The sequence below is a fragment of the Pyrus communis genome, chromosome 4, assembly GCF_041283825.1.
Source record: "Pyrus communis isolate YQ-2024b chromosome 4, ASM4128382v1, whole genome shotgun sequence".
Taxonomy (NCBI): domain Eukaryota; kingdom Viridiplantae; phylum Streptophyta; class Magnoliopsida; order Rosales; family Rosaceae; genus Pyrus; species Pyrus communis.
The window spans coordinates 887510-913824 of NC_142568.1; the positions used below are offsets into that span (position 1 = coordinate 887510).

The 26315-nt window shown below is 38.1% G+C and overlaps 1 protein-coding gene across 3 annotated transcripts; it reads right to left on the reverse strand.

Moving 5' to 3' along the window:
• Positions 1-599: 599 nt before the first annotated feature.
• On the reverse strand, positions 600-25632 carry LOC137722350 (protein NO VEIN). 3 transcript variants are annotated; one of them, XR_011066755.2, is made up of 15 exons: positions 24880-25632; positions 24285-24616; positions 23340-24006; positions 19925-20020; positions 19016-19196; positions 17762-18400; positions 15144-16864; positions 14324-14536; positions 11101-13368; positions 8841-8950; positions 4049-4469; positions 3661-3975; positions 3057-3314; positions 991-2189; positions 600-899 (listed from the first exon to the last, which is right to left on the reverse strand). XR_011066755.2 is itself a non-coding variant. In XM_068461331.2 (14 exons), the coding sequence occupies exons 1-14, from the start codon at positions 25471-25473 to the stop codon at positions 1101-1103; spliced, it is 8904 nt and encodes a 2967-aa protein (XP_068317432.2). In that variant the 5' UTR covers positions 25474-25632; the 3' UTR covers positions 600-1100. The 3 variants fall into 3 exon arrangements, 2 of the variants coding, with proteins under 2 accessions (XP_068317432.2, XP_088548220.1); XM_068461331.2 differs by having other exon boundaries at positions 600-2189; XM_088692094.1 differs by lacking the exon at positions 23340-24006 and having other exon boundaries at positions 600-2189; positions 24880-25491.
• Between the last annotated feature and the right edge of the window lie 683 nt (positions 25633-26315).

A 26315-nucleotide genomic window follows, 5' to 3' on the forward strand; every position in this document is an offset into this window, starting at 1 on the left:
TCGAGATGTTCATCGATGTCGTCTCTTTTTATGTGTTTAGATTTTTTTTCTGTTTAGATTTCGTCAAAACGTGTTAGTGTTTTCACGGACTTCGGTTTTGATTCTGTCATAGTTTGTTTGTGTGCTCAGGTGCCACGTGTGGGGCGAATTGACTGTTGAGTATTAAGATTCTCAACTTTCTTTGTTTTTGAATATTTTATTAAAATATATGTTACATGTATGTATAATTGTTAGTCTTCTAAGTTCTAACATAACAAAAAAGTTAAAAAGGCAGCCGCGTAATCTCACAAACAAAATTTTAATATTTTTTATTTAAGTCTCATCTACACATGATTTTAACGTTTTCTAATTTTCTTTAATTTTTAAAAATTAGAAAAAAAAAAAAAAAAGAATTAAACCCCACTCCCATGTACTCTCTCACTCTCTTCTCCTCTCCTTTCAATAAAAACAAAAATAAAAAATGTTAAGTTGCGTTGTCTGCCTTTTGCCTCCCGTTATTACAAATCTTTCTATTGTTATAATATAATGAGTTTTTTTTAGAATAGTAATAACAATTCTAATAAGTAAAACAATAAAAAGGGCCAATTACCACGTAAACGTGTGACAAGAAGCTAGTATTTTATAAAATCTCAGGTATAATGGACAAATATGTCTCGACTGAGCTGATACCTATGAAAAGCAACCACACAAGTTAGTTGTTTCTTTATGTACATATATACATACACTTTCCAGAATCTATCATTATACATACAACAGCGACTCGATTCTTCACTGAACCATAACAAGTCCTGCTAGAGTTAGTATATCGTGGCACGCCTGATCGTAGTTGCTGCAACGCAAATTCCAGCAAACCAACCGGACTAGCACATCGGTAGGATATGACACGGATACGCTAAAATCTGGTCAAATGAGAGCAGCAACTCAAGATGTAGTTGTATAAAAGCATAGCTGCTGCAATTGTACCAAAGCAGAGCAGGGATCACTATGTACCTTTCTGTTCTTGTATCTACACATGCTAGTAAAACATGTACCTGCTGAACTGAACTTTGGATGCAGCCCAAAGCCGATCAGTCACATGGGGGCCGGCTTATGAAGCACCGTCACGACAGCAGGAATAATTCCTTGTGATGCTTAGGCATCGAAAGATTCAAATGCAGCTTGCCCGACTGACACAATTTCACAGGGTTCTTGTATACCGAGACCCTTGCAGCATTATTACCCAACAAAATGACATGCAAAATGCTGAAAGCTTCACCTTTTTCAACTGCGAATTGCCACTCCCTCATTGATATGCGAAACCAATCTTTTGTCCGGAACTGGGTTGCTTTAACTTCAATGAACTCTGTACTATCTTCCTTCTCCCTTATAACTATGTCATAGGGAAGCCCGGTTTCGTTACATTCATTGACCCACTTCACAACAGACTTTCCAGCTTTTGCTATCAAGTATTTAAAAGCAACAAGCTCACCTAGTCTCCCGGTCAGCATCGCATCTCTTCCATCTCTTCCACTGGATGTACCAGCATGTCTAGGTTGGTCTCTTTGGCTAAAACTAGACAAACGCATCTCAGGAGGGTCAGAAACAAAACCTAAGTTAATAGGATCAAATTCAATACGCATTCTATTGTCAGTCTCATTGCAAGCTGCACCACAATGTTCTTGCAGATCATTGAAGTCTGGCATGACTAAAGCTGCAGATGTCGTTGCTGAATCATCTTCAATGGTCCAATTAATGTCAACTGAACCTGGAGTCAAATTATCCAACTGTCCGATAATGCCACCAGAATCATCATGCATTTCTTTTTCCAAGGCACTGCTAAACTGTGCAACCGGTGCAGTTTTCCAATCAACAGGTGGCCACTTTATTGCTTTCCTTTTGGATTTTGAACAGCTTTCCTCATTTATTTCTGTCGAAGTTACACTACTTTGGAGTGACTTGTAATTGTCTGTCAATGAACGCACTGATGGCAGGGACCAAACAGATTCTCCGCCAGAAAGTTTTGGCACCTTTTGGCTGTTCAAGATAAAAAACTCTGTCTGCTCCTCAGTTGAACCTGATTCAGCCATGATTGTGATCATATGAAGGAAATTTGCCAAGTGTAATTCTGGAATTCCGTCAAAAAGCAAACGTGATAGCTCCACAAATAATGCGTGTGAATCTGGCTCTTGGTTCGTATACAACGTGCTACCCTGTATTTATAAGATGAAAATAATTATGGCTTTGAAAGAGAGTTTCCATGTCCCCATTATGCAAGTATCACAAGTGCTTGGTACAAAATCTTCCGAATTAAAAAAGCATAACCATCAACTATTAGAAAAAGATTTACATATTATGTTACCAACATGATATGATTTCAAAGGCTAATTTGTTAACATTGTAAATATCAGTATTTTGAAGGGCTAGGCATAGGCGCATCATGAGGAAGGCAGTCGAGAATCTCCTGACCAGTGCCTCCATTTAGAAGTTTCCTAGGAACGCAAACGCCTGACTGTGGCCAAGTTTTGTTAATCGTTTCGCCTTTCACCTAACAGTCTAATTTTGTGTCCTAAAAAAGGGCATGTATAGCCACTTTGTCAGGTTTTAAGAATGAAACCGAATTATGTACCCCCTTTTCTCTCCTTCCCAAATAGAATGCCAAAACAAATTCTGTACCCTCTTCTCTGTCTGATCCAACTCCCAACTCTCTCTTGACGCCGTCTTAAAGAGCTTCTCCTCCAACTCAAGGTCTCTTTTCCATTCTCCACAACATGGCGGCGATAACCTAGAAATTTTACCTCAATGCTAAATGATTGCTAATGTTTCTTAAGCTCCCAGACTTAGTATATGCTATTCATTCCACAGTTTGTTTTAAGTTTTAGTTAGTAAACTTTTTAAATTAATTAGCTTAAGTCCAAAGGATTATACCTCAGCACTTACGCTTACTGCTGGCCTTTCAAACCATTGGTAAATATAGTGATCCCAACCAACTTCTGAGTCAGTTTGTATTTTGGTGTAAGCATATAGGCATTAGGAACACACACACACACACGCACTTGATGAAAGACAAAAGAGAATACCTGCAGCAGACAGCTACATCTTTGCCTCTTCTTGGATTTAATTCCGAAACTCTTTATAACGTTCTGATAAAACAGCTTTTCAACAACTACTACTTGTAGACGATTTACTATATCAAATCCAAAGTGCTTGAGTTGTGTATATTTATCAGGGTGTACACTTTGTAAGTAGCGTTGTGCATATGGAAGAGCCCAATCCAGCAATGCAGCTTTAAAGCTACAATCTCCCAGACCGGAAAATAATGCCTGACGAGTTACAGCCTGCATGCAAATGCACAAAGTGGAAAGATGACAATTACATTTCTATCAAGTGTACACTGTTTCATCTATTTATTTTCTGCATTAATTTTGCAATATATGAAATCCTAAATCTTGTAACAACATATCTTTTTACAATGCAGATAAGCGGAGGGTTTCTTCAAACAACAAGGAGCTGGGTCAACTATTCAATCAAATGAAATGGAGCATGTTTTCTCATATAACAATATAACATAGTAACAATGCATGGGCAGATGTAAAAAGTACAACGTTTAAAATTCTTTTACTTCGAACTTCAAAGCATATTGCTAATGATTCAGAGACGCACACAAAACCAAAGATATCTCACCTCTGAAAGTGCAGGAATCCCTAAAGCTTTCAAGAGAATGGAAACTTTCTTAAATAGCATCTCTACATCATCATGACTTAGTTCACCGAAGTATAAAAAATGAACGCCATCCAAATGCGTAAACTGCTGTCTTAACATCAAATCATCACACCAGCAGACAAATCCAAAGGAAGGATGTAGAGAAACCCACTTATCTTGCACAGTAGGAAGCACCGTGCATTCAATCTTCGTAAGAGACCTTTTCAGATAAAGAATATCTTCAGCACTTGATCCTGACTTCAACCCATCAGTCCATTTGAGGAGAACTCGAAAAACCTGCAACAAGGAACTCTTACATCACCGTGTAGCTTGCACTAGTTATAATATTTCTACAAACTTGATTACTTACAGCAATAGCTGCTTGTGAAGGCAAAGCAACATTTGATAAATCTAACAAAATCTGAAGGTAGCTCCGAAAAGGTGGGGTCTCATGTACTCCAAAGTGACCAACAAAGAAGTCATGAAGGCCTGGGTAGAAATTACGAAGCATCTTATTTAAGGGGATGTGATTGACAGCTGTTGAGCTGCACACAGGACGGACAGCTGTTGAGCTGCACTCAGGATGGACCGCCTTGATAAAGTTAGAGGAATCATCCCAATATACTTCTTCAGGGGACAAAAATACACCAGACACCACATCCTCGTGACTGAAGCCAGATTGATATGGAACAAATATGGAAGGTCCAGAATGGAACTCGTCCATAATTATCTGCTTTGAAGGAGCCATTTCATTCCAAACTAATGAGTAAAATTTGAACATTTGTGCTAGGCTGAGACAGAAGACAAGGAAGTGTGGTTCAATATGGGCACAAGCAAGGAAATTAACAAATAAAAGAATAAAGGAATGCGAACATACATGAATCTCACATGTCAAGCATCAAAAAAAGAAATTGAGAAACTTTTTATGTGGAATTTTCTTATCACACTTTGGAAACTGTACAGAATAGCACAAAGTCTCACAAGTCTACAATCAATAGAGGTCAAGACCAAGCTTGGAACAGAATGCACTAGTTCTGATTTTATTTAATAAGAAAAAGACATCTTATCCCTGCTGAAAAAGCTTTAGAAAACTACATTGAGAGAATATGATAACTTGGTAGAGATAAACATAAGGTAAAAGTGTAACACCCCCAATTGAGATTTAGAAAAAATACCCCTTTTGGGAGGCCGAAAAAGACTTTTGCCCCCTTTTTAAATTTTATAGACTTTTACTGTTTTTAGGTGCAAAAAGTCTTAAGTGCCCTTATACCTAGGTTTAATTGTTTTCAGTCTCCCTTAAATTGCTTTGAAACCTAAGTGTTCTGAACAAGACGAAGTCTGTAAACTGTCCCACTTCCTCATGAATTTCTCTCACTGATCAACTACCTGAGAACGATCGTGCTTTTATCTCTCACGTAAAACCAAAGAAAAGGCAAACTTACGGCGTCGCGCCTCTTTCCAGGTTCACCAACGAGTAGTCACCTCGACGAGAACCCACCACCCACCACCTTCCTCCTCCTCCCTTGAGGGGATGTTGAGAAATGTTTGCAAGATCTCTTGAGGTGATGTTGAGAATAACTTGAGGGTTTTTCGAGGAGATGTTGAGAAAAGCTCGAGGGTCTCTAGAGGGGAGAATGTCTATAACTTGAGGGTTTTTCGAGGAGATGTTGAGAAAAGCTCGAGGGTCTCTAGAGGGGAGAATGTCTAGAAAAGCTCGAGCTGTCTCAAGAAAAAAAATACAGGGCCGCCGTCTTGCTTAGTGGGGGCGTCGATTCAAGTGTCGCTTCCTACCTCCTCCACGCTGCCAGTCACTCCTTCACTACCTTGTACCTCAAAATTTGATTCTAATTTTCTTCTTAATCTCAAACCAATAGATCTGAAACTTATCCCTATCTATTATGTTGTCCAATTGTTCAATATATATATATATATATCTTTTGTTGCTTTGGTATGGATCTTTTTCTTGTGTTAATTTCACTTTCATCTTCAATTTGCTGATGATACTATTTTCTTCTTGGCGGATGATGAGGAAGTTTGGAACAGTTTATTAGAGGTGCTCAATTTATTTTGTACTGTTTCAGGGTTGAAAATCAACAAAGCAAAGTGTTCTTTGGCTGGAATAAACTCAGATTGTGAGAAATTAAAAAGGTTGGCAGATTCTTGGGGTTGTGAGGTGGGTAGATGGCCAATAAAGTATTTGGGTCTCCCTCTTGGGGGTAGGCCAAGAGCACTTACGTTTTGGGATCCAGTGGTAGAAAAAATGGAAAAAAGACTTCAAAATTGGAAGAAGGCCTTCTTATCCAGAGGAGGCAGATTAACTTTGATTCAATCTGTTTTGGGAAGCTTGCCAATCTACTACATGTCCTTGTTCAAAATTCCTTGCGGGGTGATTGGACGCCTAGAAAAACTAATGAAAGGTTTTCTTTGGGAGGGGGTGGAGGAAGGAAAGAAAAACCACCTGGTGAAATGGGAGAGAGTTATTAAAAGTAAGGAGGAAGGGGGTTTAGGAGTAGGGAATTTGAGGAATCAGAATGAAGCGTTATTGGCTAAGTGGTTGTGGAGATTCCCAAAGGAACCAAATTCTCTCTGGCACAAGGTGATAAGAAGCAAGTATGGGCTGCAGGATAATGGGTGGAATGCAAACCCTCCAGTGCGGGGTTCAAGTCGAAGCCCCTGGAAAGATATTTCGTGTGGTCTCCAATCATTTCTACAATGTTGCAAGTTTAAGGTGGGCAATGGGGAGAGGGTGAGGTGTTGGGAGGATGTTTGGTTGGAAGGGGGACCATTGAAAGAACAATTTCCTAGATTATTCTTGCTATCGAGAATGCACAACCAGAACATCGCAAGTTTTGTGGATCTTTCTATCAATTCTTTGAGCTGGAATTTTGATTTCAGGAGAAATTTGAACGAGGTGGAGATAGAAGAGGCGGCTAGATTATTACAGAAAGTGGAAAATGTTCGCTTGTCTCAATCAAGAGCGGATGATAGAAGGTGGAAACTGGAATTATCAGGATTGTTCACCTGCAAATCCTATCGCTCTTTCTTGAGCAACAATGGGATTGTGCAACATTTTCCACCCTCTTCTCAGATTTGGAAATCAAAAGTTCCTCCGAAGGTCAAAGTTCTTGTGTGGCTAGTGGCTATTGGGAGGCTCAACACTTGTGATCAAATTCAAAGGAGAAGTCCTTTTATTTGCATCTCTCCCCATTGGTGCAGTTTGTGTAAAGCAATGGAGGAAAGTGTTAACCACATTTTTCTTCATTGTTCTTACACGATTCAACTGTGGTGGAAATTGTTTCAGGAGGTTAGAGTAAGTTGGGTCATCCCAAAGGGTTGTTTTGAGCTTTTAAGCACTAATTTTGAGGCTCTAGGAATTGGGAGGAAAGCTAAAGCTTTGTGGGGTTGTCTGGTGTCGGCAGTTTTTTGGAACATTTGGTTGGAGCGTAACAAAAGAATTTTTGACGATTATACTGGTGTGGGGGTAGCAGATCTGTGGGGAAGAGTAAGATATTGGGCAGCATTATGGGCTTCAGTTTCAAATGAATTTAAGAATTACTCTCTTTCTCACATACTGTGGGATATGTTAGCAGTGGTAAAATGATTTTGGTTGAGGTTGTCCTACTTGTAATCTGATCCTCTGGAGAGATTTTCTTGTTCTGTTCTTGGTGGATTTCTTATCCACTTCTGTGTATTACACTTTTCTTTTTTAATAAACTGTTATAGTTTCTTCTCAAAAAAAAATTTCACTTTCATTGACGGATGAAAATCAAAAGCGCAGCAAACTCCAAATTTTTTATAAGCATAGATTATAGTGTGATGGTATAACTCCAGGACAAAGTCAGACTACCAAAAAGGTACAACAATAATATGAACTTTGTGATGGAAACTCGAAACGTTTATGCAGGTCAGTCGTAGAAACAGAAGATAGATAAGAATAATGAGAAGAAGAGGCATTTTGTTTGCCTCGTTCCAGGTAAAAAGGGAAACAGGTGTGTCACCTAGGTAAAGTGTTATGTCACGGGCTCCATAAGTGTCCACTACTAAGGCTGCCATGCACCAACATTGTCCCACTTAACCACCTAAGCCCAATATCCTGGGTGGTATCAAGACCAATGGACCTTTGGTGTGGAGTTTTATCTCAAAAGGCCTCGGGGCAATTAGAAGTGGAACACCTATATTTAAACCTTAGATTAATGTTGTACTTCTCCGATGTGGGATTCCCTTCACATCCATCTTGGCTTGTATCAAGCCAAACTTTTACACCAATAATAAGGGCACTAAAGTTTTTGTGCATGCAGAAAAGGGCAGAAATCTATAGAATTTAAAAACAGGAGCAAAAGACTTTTTAAGCCTCCCTAAAGGGCATTCTTCCAATTTTCTCAATACCCTTGTGACCGAAAGGTCACCGGTTCGAGTTGTGGAAATAGCCTCTTTGCAAAGCAAAAGTAAGGCTGTGTACAATAGATATTCCCCCAAACCCTCGCAAAGTGGGAGCCTTTTTGGCTCGGGGTTGCACTTTCTTTGTATTCCCATGTTTTTCACTTTCATCCATAATGAGGCTCACGGAAATGGGGTAGAGGAAAACCTAAGAAGACATATAAAGAGGCTATAAGAAAAGATATGGAATACTTGGATCTAACATAAGACTTGGTGCAAAACTGAGCACAACGGTGTTCAAGGATTCATATAGCCGGCCCCACTTAGTGGAATAATGCTTGGTTAGTGATGTTGGATCCATAATGAGGAATAATGGTTTAAACTACCATTTAACTCCACTGGATAAAATTGCTTTTTATGACGAAATAAAACATAGCTAAAGCGATACTTAAGAACTCATAAATAAATCTCTTTAAAAATGAGTAGAGACTTTGCCAAGACGCGAAAACTAAGAATCACACAATCATTTGCTTTATTCGCCCCACCAGCATGGTCTTCAGAGGAATTCTAATCCGACATTAACCTAGACCCAGTAACCTGTGGCTGACATCGGTGATCTTTGCTAAAGTTTAAGTTTAACAAAACATAGTGTATGCTTAGGTATTTTATTTTGATCCAGTTTCACTGATGATAATGGTTAACCCTGAAAAGGTAGATTAAGATATAAAATACCAACGACTGCACTTCCAGATAAACGAGGGAGAAAAAAAGTAATCAAAGCATACCTGGCCCTGAATGGTTTCTCACACCTCCAGAGTTTCAAAATCTCAAGAACATCGCCAAGAGAGATTCTTGTCTTAAACCCAATATCACTTGCAAACTTTCCACTTCTCACCTGTTTCAAAGAGAAAAAGGTAGCACAATCAACAATACAGGAATTTTTAAACGACTTTAGAGATTTCAACATAGCTGAATCTGTGATTGATAACAGTGAGATGAATAATGGACAACAAAAACTCTGTATGGTTTAAAGCTTGTTACTGGTTATTTGGTTTGAAGCTTGTTGTATGATACATCCTGCATTACAACAGCAAATACTGCAGCAGATGTCACACAACTTACAAACAAACAAAAAATATTTTTGTATTAATGAGTTAATTACATATATGTTCTCTCTCTCTCTCTCTCTCTCTCTCTCTCTCTCTCTCTCTCTCTCTCTCTCTCTCAAAGAAAAGAAACTTTCGGATTTTTTTGTTTTTTGTATCTTCTCACACTTACGAGGAAAAGTACATGACCTAATGTTGAGAATATAATTCCCACATCAGGAATTCCAATTTCTAAGCTTTGCAATGCAACTTATGAAACCCTGGGTTCTCCACAAATTACCAATTAGTCAACATCACAACTGTAACAGTCTCTTGAGATCATATTTCTATGACTACAAACATCCCAATGTGTGCTGCTTTCATGTCTAGAGCTCACTAGCAATGAGGAAAAACCCACACATGTGGGGAAGTGTTAGAATATCAAAACAGATGTTCGCTCACGTCCTGACATCATACACTTCTCAGAACAGTTGTAAAGTTAACAATCAAAATTATTGCTAACTTTGCATCATAGCAAACAATTTATCTACGTCTGAGACTCATCTTTACCAGAGGTGTTCTGTGTCACCCAATATAATTAATGTATATGTTTTTCCCAATCTGACCACAAGGGAGGAATGCCCAATCAAATAAGAGAATCTAACTAATAAGGGCTTAAGAAACTTTTGGATTACCCATAAACATTTGTCAATTTTTTTTAACAATTAAGGACATAGTTTAAACTTTCTCTAACAATTAAGAACATAGTCGATGTAGGCAACTCACGTACCAACACTTGGGATTTTTTTTATAGGTTTTGTCCTTGGTTGTAAAAACAAATTTACCACAAGTTATTAGGAAAGTTAAAAATTTTGGCAGGGGCCTAAATGTCAAACTCCCTTCAAATATTCCGAGTCTTGCATGTCAGTGTATAAAATCATTGGCTTTTCCAACAATTGATCCACGGTTCGATGCTCCAAATTTAACATCTTAGAACTGGAACATCTTTTTTCCTAAATTTCTCAAGCTAGTTAACGATTACATGGGTCAACTTAACAAGAAAAATCATATAAGAAAAATAATACGGTAAAATCCCTTTAAAGTCATAAAGTTGGGACCAAACTAATTTTATATCTTTAAAGCGGTTATTACTTAGTAGAGGTATAGTTAAAAAAATATTATTTAGTGACTTATTTATCCTTCATGAATGTTGTATTTCCTAAATAAGATTCTTGATGATGATAGTATGGAAATACCAAAAGTTTCATACCAAGAAGCTATAAACATGCTCGAAAAGTTAGAGACATTTTTGCTTTAACAAGAAAGTGTCCATGTTGACGAAGTATTATATACGCGCAAGCTCAAAAATGTGGCATCAAATCTAAAAACTAAAGCATTGTCTCAAAGAATAGAGAAATATTTAGTTCGTCTTAAACTTTTATTTGTGATATTGCAAATTTTTGTGCTCGTTGACAATTATTACCATGTGGCTGTGTGTTTCCTTAACATGGGAGTCGGTTAGAGAGGTTTTGTATAGATTTCATATAGGGGAGAAAAGGATGCAATGAGGACTTACATTTAGACATTTTCATAATGATGAAGAGAGAAAAATTAGCAGCTCTTTTAACACTTCTAGAAGGAGTTTGTTTGGTGGAAATGAGAGGGGATAAAAGGTGGTGGAAGCTGGAATCATCAGGGGATTAATCATACAAATATTTTTAGGGTTTAGATAGTAGATTGGAAGACCAAATCCTCATATTATATCATCAGCTATAGGATGACGTTACTATCATAATTTTCAGTGTGGCTGCTGTTACTTTAAGATCTCTATTAATTCCTGTTTTTGTTTCCGGCTTCTGGACTTCCGGTTCACTGATAGTAAATTTTTGTTTTAATAAATTGTTTCTTTTCCAGGAAAAATAAAGGAAAGGCGAGTTTGAGTGTACCATGTTTAACTAACCTTTGGAACAGAATATGGAGCAGATGCACCCAGAATCGAGCGCACTGCATGACAGTTGTGATACAAAGTTTTTGGATAGTGAAGTTCATCATCCATTGTTGATACTACCCATTGCACATCACAGATACTGCTTATAAACGAAGATCTGAAAGGCCATCTATCAGCTACCGATTTAGAAATGCAGTAACCTGTTGTTTTATCACTGTAGCAATCATCCCATAATGTATCGAGAACCTCTAAGAGATACTCACAACCTTTTTTGTCGTCATCTCCGGATAATAGGGTCAATAACTGGACTAATTCAGGTGACTCCCAATCAGTGGCATTCAATCCATGGGAAATGATGTCTTTATTGAACATCAACTCATTCAATAAAGCATCGGATAAACTACTGATTCCTTTCTCAACTTGAACTACTTTCACAAAATCTGTAACACCAATTTTCTGGAAAAATTCCCTCCATTTCATCAGTCCACTTGGGAGTGATCTGGTGGCAGGATGCTTCAGATAGGAGATGTCAATCTCATGCCAAACCAGATCCACCCCATCAATCAATTTATTTATGTCAAATGGGTTTCCAAATGCTTTACTGAAATGAATTGATGCTTCAGCTGGTCGTTTAAAGCCGCCATTTGTTAATATATATGCTTTGTTTCCTAGTTCTGAGATTATGTATTCCCGTTCAGAACGACAATCATAGCAGTCCAACTGTAGGTGAACCATTACAAAGCAAATATAATCATTCATCAAATTCTTATCACTGTCTGTAAACCTGTCATCAGATATATCCGGCAAGATGTGCTCCTTGATAATTTCATGTGCGGATAACTGTTGGACACCGATCCTACGAAGCATACTTGTAACTTTGTCAGATGTCGTCACATCTACGGATGGCACATCAGCACATGATGCAATGAGAAAGCCAGGATTTACAATCCTAAGTTTAGCATACAAATCAGGAAAAGACTCAAGTCCATGCTGACCCTCAAACTCAGTCTTTAAGGCATCAAAATGCAACCAAATTGGGCCTTCATCCACTGCACCATATGTACCGTCTGAAAGAGGGATGAAAGGAATTTTTCGAAGGGTATGTATGAATTCCATTTCCATTCCCGATTCAAATGAAGCTTTGACAGAAGAACTGAATGACATTGCATAAAGTGCACTTAGCCAAGTGGCCAGCCAACTCAGTCCCATTGATTTGAGGCCATTTTGTGTATGACATAAAGAATCCATAAGTTGAAGCAGAACTTTGGGTCCATACTCACTAATACCTAGAGCTCTTGCGAGCGGATCCGGCAGAAGTATATTTTTATCCAAGAACCCAAGGCCAAGATGCTCACGCAGTAAGGCATCAGGGAGAAGCAAACGAGCCTGTTTATTCCAACCTCTTAGGACTCCGCAAGGAGGAACCCATTCATTATTTCCCCCTTCCATGAATAAGCAATTCGATGCGCGTAATTTTGCAGTAATCAATCGCGGAAGAGGAGAAAAGAAACCATGCACTTCACCCGCAAGCGGAACAAAGGACATATAGACTGTCACAGCTCTCCCGGGATTCTCTTTAAAACATGGAAGAGAACAAAATGATTTCTCTGCATTGACAAACAAATCAGGAAATTCAGACAACAGCCACTGGTTCCAGGGACTATCTCCATCTACTTCCTCTCTAGATGAAGGAAGAACAAAATCACCCTGAAGAATAAATTTCAGTCCATATGTTCTGAGAGGGAGATATGAAAAAACAGGCTGTTGGATTAGATCGGAACTGTAATCACCATTATCTGATTCCTTCAAAGTAAATGCTATTGAGATTTCTGTTGTCTGTACATCAGTACGAATGAAATCTGCTTGCAATTTCTGAGATACTACAAACCATGTCATGTTCTCTTTTCCATGTGAAATCTTAACGATACCATCTCCCACAATATATTTTCTCATGACTGTAAGGGTATCATCGAGCAAGTTTCTAAACTTTATACACTGGAGGCGGTGGAGAAAGAGCAGTAGAGATGGATGAAGATCTGAAAACATATTAATTATGTTTTTCATGACAGTTCCATCTGATACTTTTGATCTGAAAGGAAGAACAATGCAAGTGTTCCAGCTGTTACAATCCCGTTTATCATCGTCAATAGATGTCAGGCTGCTAAACAAGTCAATATTGCGAGGAGGTACAACTGTGGGCAAAATTAAACCAATCTGACCCTCACTTATATCAAACTTTATATGAAAACCATTGGAATGTATTTCTGGAGCATCTGTAACCTGCACAAAGACAACAGCATAATAATGAAACCTCAATACAAGGTCTTCAGATTGTAAATTCCTTATTCAGTCATTGTAAATATTTCTTCTTTTCTAATAAAAGTTCCGTTTCTTTTCAAAGAAAACAAAATAAAATTACAGATATGCTGAAAAGCGTAGTAGGTATGCTGAAGGCTGTAACCGTGTTGAAGTGCTTTTTTGGCCTCTTTTTTGGGTGGTATAAAAATAATAGAAGAAACTATGTAATATGGAGCAGGAGTTGACTTCCCGAGCAAACTGGATTCAAATCCTTGTTTCTTGGATGCAGTACTCGTGTTATATGGCCAAAACAAAGTTCGATGAGAATTATTTTGCGGTAAGTATTTTAGGAAGAAAAGTATCACTTGGTGAATTGGGTTTGGGTCAAAGGTAAAGGGCAAAAGAGGCTTGGTATTGGGAACTTGCCAAGGACAAATGAAGCTCACTCAGATTAGGATTTTGGAGGTTCGAACAAGAGAGTGAGGGTCTTCTGGGTTGCTGTTATTAGAAGTATAAGTTGCATGAGGATGGGCGGGACAAATTGTCCTACATTTTAATGCTTAGCAATGCTTTACAATCATAGTTGAGTAGTCGAGCTAGACCAGTGGACAACTTGCTTCCTGTCTTGAATTGTTCTTTTCTAGTGAAGGCTATTCTGACCTATTAACAATTATAAAGGTTGTTGATGCCTAGAGCAACGATCCATGATCTGGCACTAAACTTTATTCAACTTAATTACTTGCAAACTTTCAGTGAAAAAAATACAAGCCTGCGCATCTCAACAACTACACAATCAACGTGATTACGACAGAGCGGGTACATGAGAACAAAACAAACAGAAACAATGATTGAAAGCATCCAAAGTTTTTATGTATAACGTTTTAGAGAGAGAGAGAGAGAGAGAGAGAGAGAGACTAATGTAATTTTCACAACCTACCCGAAAAACTGATTTGAAACCAATGCCCTTCTGCCCTATGTACCCAGCATTAGATCCTTTCTTGGTTGAATTTCCAACATCACATAGTGCCCTAATGTTCTGGGCAGAAAAGCCCCGTTCATTATTCAAAACAAGAATACCTGAATCTTGAAGAATGAATGTTAGAGTTGGTTCTACATTTGATGGGTAGGTATTATCATCAGCGTTTTGAACCTGCAGCGATAAAGAATAATTAGGTGCAACTAAAACACAATAAGCATATCAGAGGATTGTTTTCAACTCCAAACTCTGATTATAGCATCAAACATATAAAGATAGTAGAAGATTCAAATTGTAATTTTATAGTATCAACAAAATATTACTGATGAAATATGCTACATACAAAAAGACCAAAGAATAAACAGATAAACTATAGAAACTCAGTAACAGTTGTCTTGCAGATATTGATGTCTGTCCATTAAAGGTAACACCACATTAGTAAAAAGGAAAATCAAGTACGTCAAGCACGCTCATTTCTAATATTCTACAGTAAGAAATCCATATATTGAAGATCTATGCCACCTGCAGGGACAGATCACCGCCAGTAGGGATGGGAAATCTACCAATTAGCTGAAAAAATTTCTTAATGATTATAAAATTTAGGCAGGTCCAGTTTATTGGTAAAAAATTCCTCAGCCACGGTTTGACCAAACCTTACCGGTCAGAATGTTTAGAATTTAAACATGCCTATTAACACTGGTATGAACCTATTAGTTGTTGCATGGGGAGAACTATGAAGTGCACTAAGCACACTGAAAGAAACCAAAAAAGGCAGCCTTACCAGCTCAAGAAGAAAATGGGAATCCTGAGAATACAATTCCTGCGAAAGGCAATGCAGAGCTCGACCTAACCGAGCGTGCTGCTTCTTTAGGATGATACTTTCAACATTTGACAGGCTTGAATCTAGACCAAATTCATCTCTCCTGATCGACTCAATTACCAGCACTCGATCTTCCAGCTCATTAAGTTCAGTATAATGCTCTGGGTAGCCACTGACAATTGTAGCTTCGGAAGCTTCTGCACAACTAATCTTTAGACAGGCTTCAGTACATTCATCTTTTTGCTTGTCTTCCATAACAGATGCACTCATAGTCCCTTCATAAGCGGCAAGCTTACCTGACACATCTTTAATATACTTTGAGTCTGACCCCGTTTTATGCCTAACAGTGAAGCATGACGACCCAGAAATGAATGAATCAGCAGCATCATAAGAACAAAATTTATGGTAATCATCAATCCATTCTATTATTCCAAGTGATAAGCCAACTTCATGAAGCATGAGCCGCTGCTCCGTTTGCTTGCACTCACCCAAAATGGCTGAAGCAGCATGTTTGAAAACAGATTGCATCCCTGAAAGCAATACATCGGCAGCAAAACTACGAAACTCTGCAGGTAGATAGCCAAGACAATCAATGACAAATCTTGATAAAACTGATTCACCGATATTCATCCGAGTTACGTCCCTGTGTAACTCATTACATAATTTACTTGTCGAACCTTCACCAACCATTTGCTTTCCAGAAAAATCTTTTTCTTGATTAAGAAAATTCTTACTGCCATTTACTTCCAGAAGATGATTCTTCAAAATGACTTCAAATGCATGCTGCAGATGAAATTTCAAAAGGGACACTGGGACATGTTTTTCTCCCCCAGATAGTGAGAACAGAGATAACATTTTCACTGCTGTTTGGAAAGACGATCCTTGAAGAGCAGCTTCCAAGAATGAACCTACAGTAGATGAATGGTCTAACCGAATCACTTTTCCATCCTTCGTCACCAAACACAGCAGTTCATCAGTGTTGACTTCATTCAATAACCATAGTACAAGTGGACCAAGAGAGGGAGCAAACAAGAGGTCCCAATGTGACCATAAGTTTAAATCCAACATCATTGGAGCTCTGAGTAGGACTTGAATTGCATCCTTGGAGGTTACAGATTCATGGGTTTTTGTTTTCTTACAGTGCTTTGATGAGTCTGTCGGGTCACTAGTTCCATATAATGTCATTGAAAATAGAATACGTTTGGAAATTGCAGTGCTTTTATGCTTCTCCACTATACTCAGAAAATCTTCTACAGAACTATTTTCAATGGTTTGGAAACTAATCAATGGGAACTGCTTCCTAAGCAGTAATGGAATATTTAGTTTGCAAATTTCTTCATCTTCCCATAAACTATTTATAGCTTGAGAAACTAACACAATAAAATAATGCTGGAGCATGCAAACCTCCAAAGGACACTTCTCACTTCCGTCACCAGTCAAGAACTTGCACAGCTCATGTGGAAGTAGACAGGCATATTTTTCTAAAAACATTAGAAATTCCCCAAAACCAAGGCACCTAAATTCCTTGACACGAAATTCTTCAACCAACCAAATTTCACAATTGCAAAGCTTTCTCAAGAAGATAAATATCTTCTCCTGAAGTGGCTCACCGCTGATGCACATTCCATGATCAAATTCAAAATATGTAGCAACTTTCCTGATTATGTCTTCAACTGACACACCTGTGGAGTATAATCACAAAATACAGTAAGGCACACCAGTTCTGTGAAGGAATGCACATGTGGAAGGCCGAAAGGGTGCAAAACTGAAGGTAGGGAAAGGTACGGTGAAAGGACAAGTTTTTACTTGAAACCAGAGACAAAATTTATTGCACAAAACTATGCCAGTACAAGGGCTGATCCAATGTCCACAAAAACAAAAACAGAAACAGGATAATAAACAAGATCAGCCTGAAACTTAGAATCTCGTAGAAAACTCCACAAAATTAACTAACAGTAGCTTTCCAATTAAGAAGCCAAATCTCCAAATTCTAAGGTAACCGATGCCCTTAAAATAATATGAAATAGTATAATTTTTATACTACATATATTAGACCATTACACACGGCAAATTTGGCTATGAAGTCAGGACTTGGCTAGTCAGTGTACTCACTTTGTGTAATGGTTTTTTATTTTATATTTTATGTACGCTGGCTCATTATCAACTTTGCTTGGTAGTTGACCAATTGTATAGGAAATGTGTAGAAAACAGCGTATAATTATTTTCTTTTAATCAAACTATCACGGATAATGTCACTCCTCAACCTCCAAACCTAAAGGAGGATGAGGTTTCACCATAAATCTTATTGGCAATACGGAGAGTAGCCCAATCCTTATAACCACATGCAAGGTCCCTTAATTTCCTCATGGAATTGACGCTCTCAATATGCCCCTTCTCGTGTGGCGTCGTTTAGACACACATGGACAACACATATTGAGCACTCAAATGCAGATTACGCAATGGTAGCTCCAGAGTTTCTGGTCCTAATCACAATAGTCTTGAAAATATGGCAAAAATAAAAGTGTGTGATGCACCAGTATCTATTACCCTAGCTTCCGGATTAAACAAAATAACCTTACCATCTACCACAGCATTGACTTTCTCTTCCATCGCTTCTCCAGCAACAGCTACTTGACCACCTGCAGGTCCACATGCTACAAATTCGCATCCACTGTTCCGTGGCATTGGTGCTCTGTTCGTACTCTGTTGTGGCTGGGGATGAACTGGAAATTTCCCAACAGATCTGTTTGACTGAGCTGGGTGCTGAACCAATTCCAAGGGATCCTCTGGAGCCAAAGATGATCCAGTCTGTTGGAAGCAGTTCTTGTGAACGTGTCCAACTTGACCACACAGATAGCAGACTTTTTTTTCAAGAGGAGATCCTCTGGATGAGCCTTTGCCCGTGTTCTTTTTCTCACTCTTTTGGATTATCTTCTGCATACACCAGACTGGCTTACCAAGAACTCTCTGACGACGTCCACGAATTCTCAGACGACGTTGATGATCCTGCTCTGGGCAGCGTGAGGCTGCCACAACATTGTTGTAATCCATGGTGAGCACTCTCTGACGACATCCACGAATCCTCTGACGACATTGATGATCCTGCTCCAGGCAGTGTGAGGCTGCCACAACATTGTCATAATCCATGGTGAGCACTCTCTGATAACATCCATGAGTTCTCTGACGACGTCCATGATCCAGCTCTAGGCACTGTGAGGCTGGCACAAATTGTCATAATCAATGGCTTATGAGTACCGTGTAATGTTGTAATAAGCTTTTTAAATTCTTTCCAAAGAATGTCTAATCAGAATGCAGAGTTGTCTTTAGTCACTTGGCCTAGAAATAAATGATTTGTTCCTGCTTCGATATTAATGCTTCCTATCCCTTTTTTTTTTTTTTTTTTTTTTTTGTGTTATTCACCGAAGGATACATAGCAGAATACCTTTTTCTGCTGCACAGCAGTTATTTTGACTTACTCATGCAGCCATGCTAGTAGTCCTAACATAAAATCAATGAAGATTGAAAACATTTGAAACAGAAAAAGATTACGTTATTAAAAAATAAATGGATGATGTAACAATGAACACATCATACCATGTATAAGAACAAAATCAAATTGCCCTTTCATAACAGCCATCATTTTTACTCGCTTTGCTGCTCCCTCATTCAATACTTCATTCTCTAAATGTCCTTGACCTATACTGTTTCTAATTTATTTTATTCAAATCTGATAAAAGAAAAAAAATAAGCACGTAACCAAAATTTCAAGAAAGATACAAAACAATATAATAACCATTAGTAAAATATCAGACTACATAAAGTGCATTACTCACTCTGAGTATGTTGGGTAACATGTTCAGTAATGACTGGCGGTGCATCCTTAATATTTGATTCAACATCGGTGTTCAAATATTCAGAATATTTATCAGTAGAAGTTCTACTTAATTCGTGTTGGCCAATGGATTGGGATGTATCATACATGCTATCCCACATTCCACATTTGATAGATGAGACCTGAAAAATAAGTGCACATGCAACATCAATAAGAACTAACTGGAGGAAGTCAAACAAACAGCAGTAAGTTATTATTTTATCTACCTATTAATAACAAAGAAGCAAACTTACACAAACAAGTACTACAAAGCTGAAACGATTGATAGAGATAACATAGAAAATTGGAAATTGTTAAGAATGATAAATAAAAGCATAAATGTCCTCTAGAACCACAAAAATGCATTTTTAAAAAACTTTTTTTTACTACATTTATTCTTTTTCTTGTATACATAAGATGAACTTCAACAGCAGTTCTGTAACGTAATGAACTTTTCAAGGCCTTCTAAATATGCAGAAAAACTAAAAGGCAAGATACAAAGTTAAGGAAAAGCCAATGACTGATGTAGTGCCTAAGCTAACAACTGTTGCCGGCACTAGCACCATGCCTATATGTAAATTAAAATGGGAGACATGGGTAACGTTCTATTTCCAAATACTCAGGTATTATATTAATTCCCTAAGCCCTCAATAAAGAATCACTTATCACTGAATATTAAATTAAAATGCAAAGTATCAATTTAATATTGAGTTTAATTTACGGAGCACCAGTAGTACTTATGAGACTTATGCATAAACAAAGAAACAGGTATATCAGCTAGACTTCTAACATCAACCACTGAATATTGCCAAAAAAATACATAAATTTAAATGCACAATATGTTGGAGACTGAATCAACCGAATGACTTACGGCAACATTCAATAATCCAATCAATGGGTCTGAAGCAAATATTCTGCTGATTTTTTTCATCCTCTTATCATAACACTGAAGCATGCTCCAAAGTACCTACAAGCAACAGAAGCCAGTTGCTGAGAACGCATATCTGTAGAACTTAAATCAGAAGCATTACTCAAAAACAAAACTAGATTGAAATCCCAATATTTCTTGGATAAAGATGCTCAAAGAGAGGTTAGACATCTAATCATGCCCCAAATAAAAAGTATCCTCATTTTGCATCACAGATTCTTTTTTTCTTTTTTCGAAAAGAGAATTTAATTGTTAAAAGGCAATAAAATTACATAGTACAGACAAAGTGGTCAAGAAAAAAACTCCTGATAGGCTAAAAAGAATAGAGAAACAAAATCAGCTGAAACAAAAAGGCTTACCAAAAAGCAGAACTAACAAATACCAGCTTGCCAATTTAAAACAAATAATTGAAGCCCATAGTGCAAACTAAAAACGAACTCTTTCCCATAACTTTTTAACCCCTACACCCACACAATCTTCAAAAACCATTTTTTGTCTCTATCAAAACCACCCAGAACACAGCCAAAGTTATACAACCCCATATTAATTTGGCCTTCTTAACCTTCCACGCCATTTGTGGCTCTTACAGAGTAAGGAAAAGCAATCCCTAAGGATGATCCCACTTTTTTCATCTTCCTGAGAAACCACAATATCACAGGTAATGAGGAAGATACCATCAACTGATTCCATATTCTTCTTATACAATGTACCCCAATGGGGGGACAGGCAAAACTTTGGTCTCCTTCTCTGACCACACCACAAGTATTTACCATACTGTGAGTCACTAACCACTCTTTTTGCTCAATTTGAATTATTCCCAAAAAATCCAAATGCGGCAAAAAATTCACAATGCCAAGGACTAGTGCCATAACGCCCAAAAGCCAGAAAATAACAGTTTCTTGTCCAAACAAACCACACTACAAACATATAGAAACCTACTCCAAATTGGTGGAAGGAAAGAGCAATGCAAAGAAATAAAATCAGCTTCTATGCACATGCTACCAGCTCCTTTGCAACAAGACTCACCAACTCAGGGATATATAGATATATATACACATATTTATTTATACGCTGTCCTTTTCCAGCTCGGTAAAGTGCAAATAACTTACCAACTACACATCGACAACCATAGAGGCTGCATATCGACAGCTGTGAAGCTGAAGTATGGTCAGTCATAGATCCATAAGTATGATCCCACATGATTTGTGATGGATAACAGTCCTCATAATCATGGGCAGAGTCAGAGGCATGATCCTTGAGGTAAGGGACCTCCAAAACTAAAATAGGACTCTTAATGGCACCCCTCCTCATGTCTCCCAAAGTCAAATGGCTAATTGACTTAATGGGCGGGATACTGGACCTCAAATCAGCCAATCACCGGATGTCACTGGTCTTTCTTCGTTCCTGGAGTGCTGCAAGTTTGAGGTGAGTAACGGGTAGAGGGTGAGGTTTTGGGAGGATGGTTGGTTAAAGGGTGGACCGTTGAAAGAGCAGTATCCTAGATTATTCTTGTTATCGAGATAGCACGACCAGAGCATTTCAAGTTTTGTGGCTTTTTGTCTTCTGTCATTGAGCTGGAATTCTGATTTCAGAAGAAATTTGAATGAGCTGGAGATAGCAGAGGTGGCTAGGTCATTACAGAAGGTGGAAAATGTTCGTTTGATTCAATCAAGAGCGGATACTAGGTGGTGGAAACTAGACAGATCCGGATTGTTCACTTGCAAATCCTATAGCTCATTCTTGTGCAACAACGGAACTGTGCAACATTTTCCAACCTTCTCTCAGATTTGAAAATCAAAAGCTCCTCCGAAAGTCAAAGTTCTTGCGTGGTTAGTGGCTATTGGGAAGGCCAACACCTGTGATCAAGCTCAAAGGTGAAGGCTTATTTGCATTTGTCTTCATTGGTGCAGTAGGAGGAGAGTGTTAATCATGTTTTTCTCCATTGTTCTTACTCAATACAGTTGTGTGGGAAATTGTTCAAGGAAGTTAGAGCTAGTTGGATTATTCCAAAGGGTTGTTTGAGCTTCCAAGCACCAACTTCAAATGGGAGGAAAGCTAAAGCTTTGTGGGGCTGTTTGGTGTTGGCAGTTTTTGGAAACATTTGGTTGGTGCGTAACAGAAGAGTTTTTTATTATAAGGGAGTGAGGGTAGAAGAACTACAGGGTAGAGTAAGATACTGGGCAGCCCGCTGGGCATCAGTTTTGAATGAGTTCAGGGATTATTCTCTTTCTCATATAGTGAGGGATGTGTTAGCAGCCATAAAATGATTTTGGTTCAGCCTTAGTTATTTGTAAATAGCCCTACTTGAGAGGTCTTAGCTAGTTTTGCTAGATGGTGGATTTCTAATCCACTTTTTTGTAATTCATGTAAATGTTTTAATAAAATTTTATCGTTTCTTCTCAAAAAAAAAAAAAAGAAAAGAAAAATTATTTGCCACTATATAAAGATATAGCCTTCCACCATGAGAAGATAATTATTCGTCTGCCAAGAAACTCAAACTCTTGAATTTGCATTCATCCACTAAATCTACCAACTTAGGCATCGGAGGATCACAATAGATTGGTGTCGGTGTGACAAGGTCTAACCTATCATTTTCTTTCTTAGTTGCACAGACACTCAAGTAATTCTACGCTTGTATGGAATTTGATACCGCATAGACAATAAAGAAAAAATCCGATGAATTCCCTATAAAGTTCCTTCTAAGCCTCAAGTTCTAAGAAATATCCTGAGGTGATGCTAGGCAAAGATTACCGCACTAGACCAATAAAATGAGTCACCATTTCAAAAACCTTCCCAAAAACAAAATTTTACATTCCAACACCAAATTAAGACAATAAAAAAAGATAGTTCTAAATTCGATCATAGGAACCCTCGACAACTCCCATCCATTGGAATGCACCATACTTACACCCGATAATAGAACACAACATAGAGAATAATAGAAGTAACTTGAAAGTTTAAACCACAAGGGATAGTTGATAAACCAGCATAGCCCAACAATTTATGACACAATTAGGAAACTAAGGATAAAAATATAAGTGAACTTATTTCAAATGTTTTTCTTTTTTCTTAAAATGCCATACATAGAGGATATAAGGATTAATAGTTACATTAACATGGAAAACCCTCTAGCATGTCGTTCCTTACAATTATTTTGAGTCGAGAAAAAAATTAGTAAATCAATGAAATGTTCTATCAACTAGAACTTCATTTAAAGGTCTAAGAAAACAATGACTATATGTAAGGCACTAACATGCATCTGACCAATATACAGGACATTGACAAGTGTTTGATCTAGACAGCAAAATGTATCTTGATAATAAGTTGTTCATATGACACAACAACAGCAACAACATACCTCAGTCACAGTCTGCTCCTTACATGCATCCTTCCAAGTTGTAATAAACTTCCTCAAAAAATCACTGGAAACTGAAAGATCAGTTTTAATCATACTAATGTCCTCCTCGGTTTCATGGTCATTCTTAGTAAAAAGAACATCTTGTTCTACCTTGTCTCTCTTTCGTAATTTTTGGGGGACAGAGATGGGGCTGCTTAGATTTTCGTATTTTCTTTTCTTTTTTACGGACCCATTACCCTCATTATGCTTTTGGGTTCCACAAGCCGGAGAAGGGTGGTTTGATCCAAGCAAAGGCCTCTCCTCTATTGCAGACATGTAAGTAGAGTTACTCACTTGGTCCGAAATTTTAGCAGATTGTAACGAAAAGTTAACCTCGGTGCATGCATGACCTTTATCTTTGTCATCTTCATGTAAAAAATCCTTACCACCTCCATCCTTTGAACTTGAAGAAACAAATCTATCTTTCTTGTCACAAAATTCCTTTTGTACAACAGAAAACACTTCAGCATGCTGAGAAATGTCACAGAAATGCTTGTCTAGCTGCTCATTCAATGAGGTAAGAATTGGTTCCTTCTTCTTATAGCGGCGCATTCTAACTTGCTCTTGAGATTTAATTAGAGCGGCACGTTCTAACTTCCTGCCTTTCCGAATAGAAGAAACGTGCACCCTATGATCATGTAGTTTACTTCAAACAAGAGCATTATAACATATAATTTTCTAGTACTTTCAAAGGACTAAAAACTTAAGTTACTCAAAACGCCTATGCACGCCAAATGTAATTTTAACCACTCAAGGCATCAAAGTGAATCAATCCAGTAGTCGCAACATTTTCTAAATCTGTGCAGGCGGGAGGGGTTGTAAATCTTTTACTATACAAAATCATTACAATTATTAGACACAATGCCTATCTATCATAAAATAGAAGGAAAAAGATGTGAGACGTACCCCAAGCTACAAATTCGAATTCCGATATTTTCCTTGCTTGCAACTGATCGCCTCTTAACAATATAATCCAAAAATTCTTCAACAGAGACTTTACGTTTATGTTCTTGATACAAGGTGAGTAAACATAGTATCTCCTCGCTAGTTATCTTAAACACTTCAGTTGTATCAGAACTCACTGGGAAATAATGCAAAACAAGGGGGTGACGGAACAAAGGGCCCAATCCCAGCACTTCAAACTCCTCAATCTCCTCATTCTTGCAGATTGCAAGTTCCAAATCATACAAAGATGTAATTCTTCGAGCCAGAACAAAGCAATGGATAAATGAACTTATCTACATAACAAAAGAAAATGAGTAAAAATTAGAAAGATTTAATACATAAGGATACAAATTTGTATACATAATTTATGATAAGTTCCCGACGCAGAACAAATAATTTCCAATTGCAAATGAAAGGACATTTATCTTTTCCATCAATTACATTCCTTTTCCCACACTTTCTAAGCAACCAAACAAAGTGTTTACCCAATATATATATATATATATATAGAGAGAGAGAGAGAGAGAGAGAGAGAGAGAGAGAGAGTGACTATTACCCTGCCTTCGGTGAGCATGAGGCGGTGAAGAGAAGGGACTTGATGCATTTGAAGCCCGAGAAGAAAGCTCCGGTCATCAACCTTGAGCATCACAAGCGCAGACTGTAACACCTTCCACGCCGAGACGCTCCTTCCTGCCGCCACAAAATCACCGCGAGCCTTTTCGACTGCCTGATCGATGCTCTCCAGCATCTCTTTCAGGTTCTCACATGAAGTCTGAGGCTGAAACGCAGAATTTGGGAGCTGTTGAGGATCAACATTGGGTTTCGGGTTCTCGGATGAGGTCTGGGGCGGAAACGTTGGATTTGGGAGCTGTAGGGGATTAAAAATAGGGTTTTGGAGCGGGAAGCTAGGGGTTTGGATTGGGAAATTAAGGCTTTGGACAGTAAAACTAGGGAAATTGGGGTTGTGGGCAAGGTAGGGGGCAAAGGCGGGGTTTTGAGGATAAATATAGGATGAATTGGCGGGGTTTTGGTTTTGGAGAGAGAAATTGGGGTTTAGAGGTTGTAGGTATGGTTGCTGAGGCGGCGGCGGTTGTCGCCAATCCCGTTCTCCGGCGGAGGGCGGTCGGAAAATAGAAGGGTGCCTGAACATGGCGGAAAGAAACGGAGTGAAACTGGACAGCGGTGGACGTCCCTTTCTTAAAAAATAAATTCTCCATGTGTTCCACGCGTGGCTCCCTCTCGTCTCTCCTGTCGCTGCACCAACGAGGTCGTCCAGGTGTCATTAATTTTGGATAACGATCTAGGGATCTCATGATTATGATTGTTCATCGTACATCATACGGTCAATTTTTATTAGTACTATTTATATTTAATTTTAAATTTTAAATTTTGAAGTGATTTCTGACCGCACGATGTATGATAAACGATCACAATCACGAAATCTTTAAGATCCCTAAGAAAAGGATCTGCGCGAGGACCTTTTCCTATTTATTTTGTTGATGCTCCAAACTTTTAGACTTGGAAATGCTGGGTGAAGACAAGATTTATTATCAAATCACATAATGTGACAGTTAACAAATGAATATTTTTGATAATTTTTTAAAAATATAAGGAAATATTTGGACCATATTTGTATGTTAAATTATTTAATTATGAATCACATGATATGATTTACAAAATATGATTTAAAGAAATGGTTTTTTTAGCTTCACGCATCTTTTAAAACAAGAAAGATTTATTGGTCAAGAGCTGGTTAGCGTTAGATAAAGGACCCGTTAACTCATTGCACTATCAACTTTGTGTTATAATTCTAACCCCTTCTGGATCTTGCTCTTTCATTGTCTTTGGGTTTTTCACACATTATTCCAACCTTGCCGCACCCTATTTATAAGTATAAGGTGCGGTTCACATGCCATTGTTCCGTATTATGGTTCGCATTCTAAATGGACAAAGTACACTTTCTTTCAATTTCCAAATTATCTTATAGGATTC

Coding starts and splice junctions, on each gene's coding strand:
- LOC137722350 (XM_068461331.2), bottom strand. CDS start 25,473: ATGTTCAGGCACCCTTCTATTTTCCGACCGCCCTCCGCCGGAGAACGG. Junction 18,401..19,015: donor TGTTACCCAACATACTCAGA/GTGAGTAATGCA, acceptor AATTTGTGCCAG/CCTCACAGTGCCTAGAGCTG. Junction 4,470..8,840: donor GAGAAACCATTCAGGGCCAG/GTATGCTTTGAT, acceptor CTTCTGTCTCAG/CCTAGCACAAATGTTCAAAT.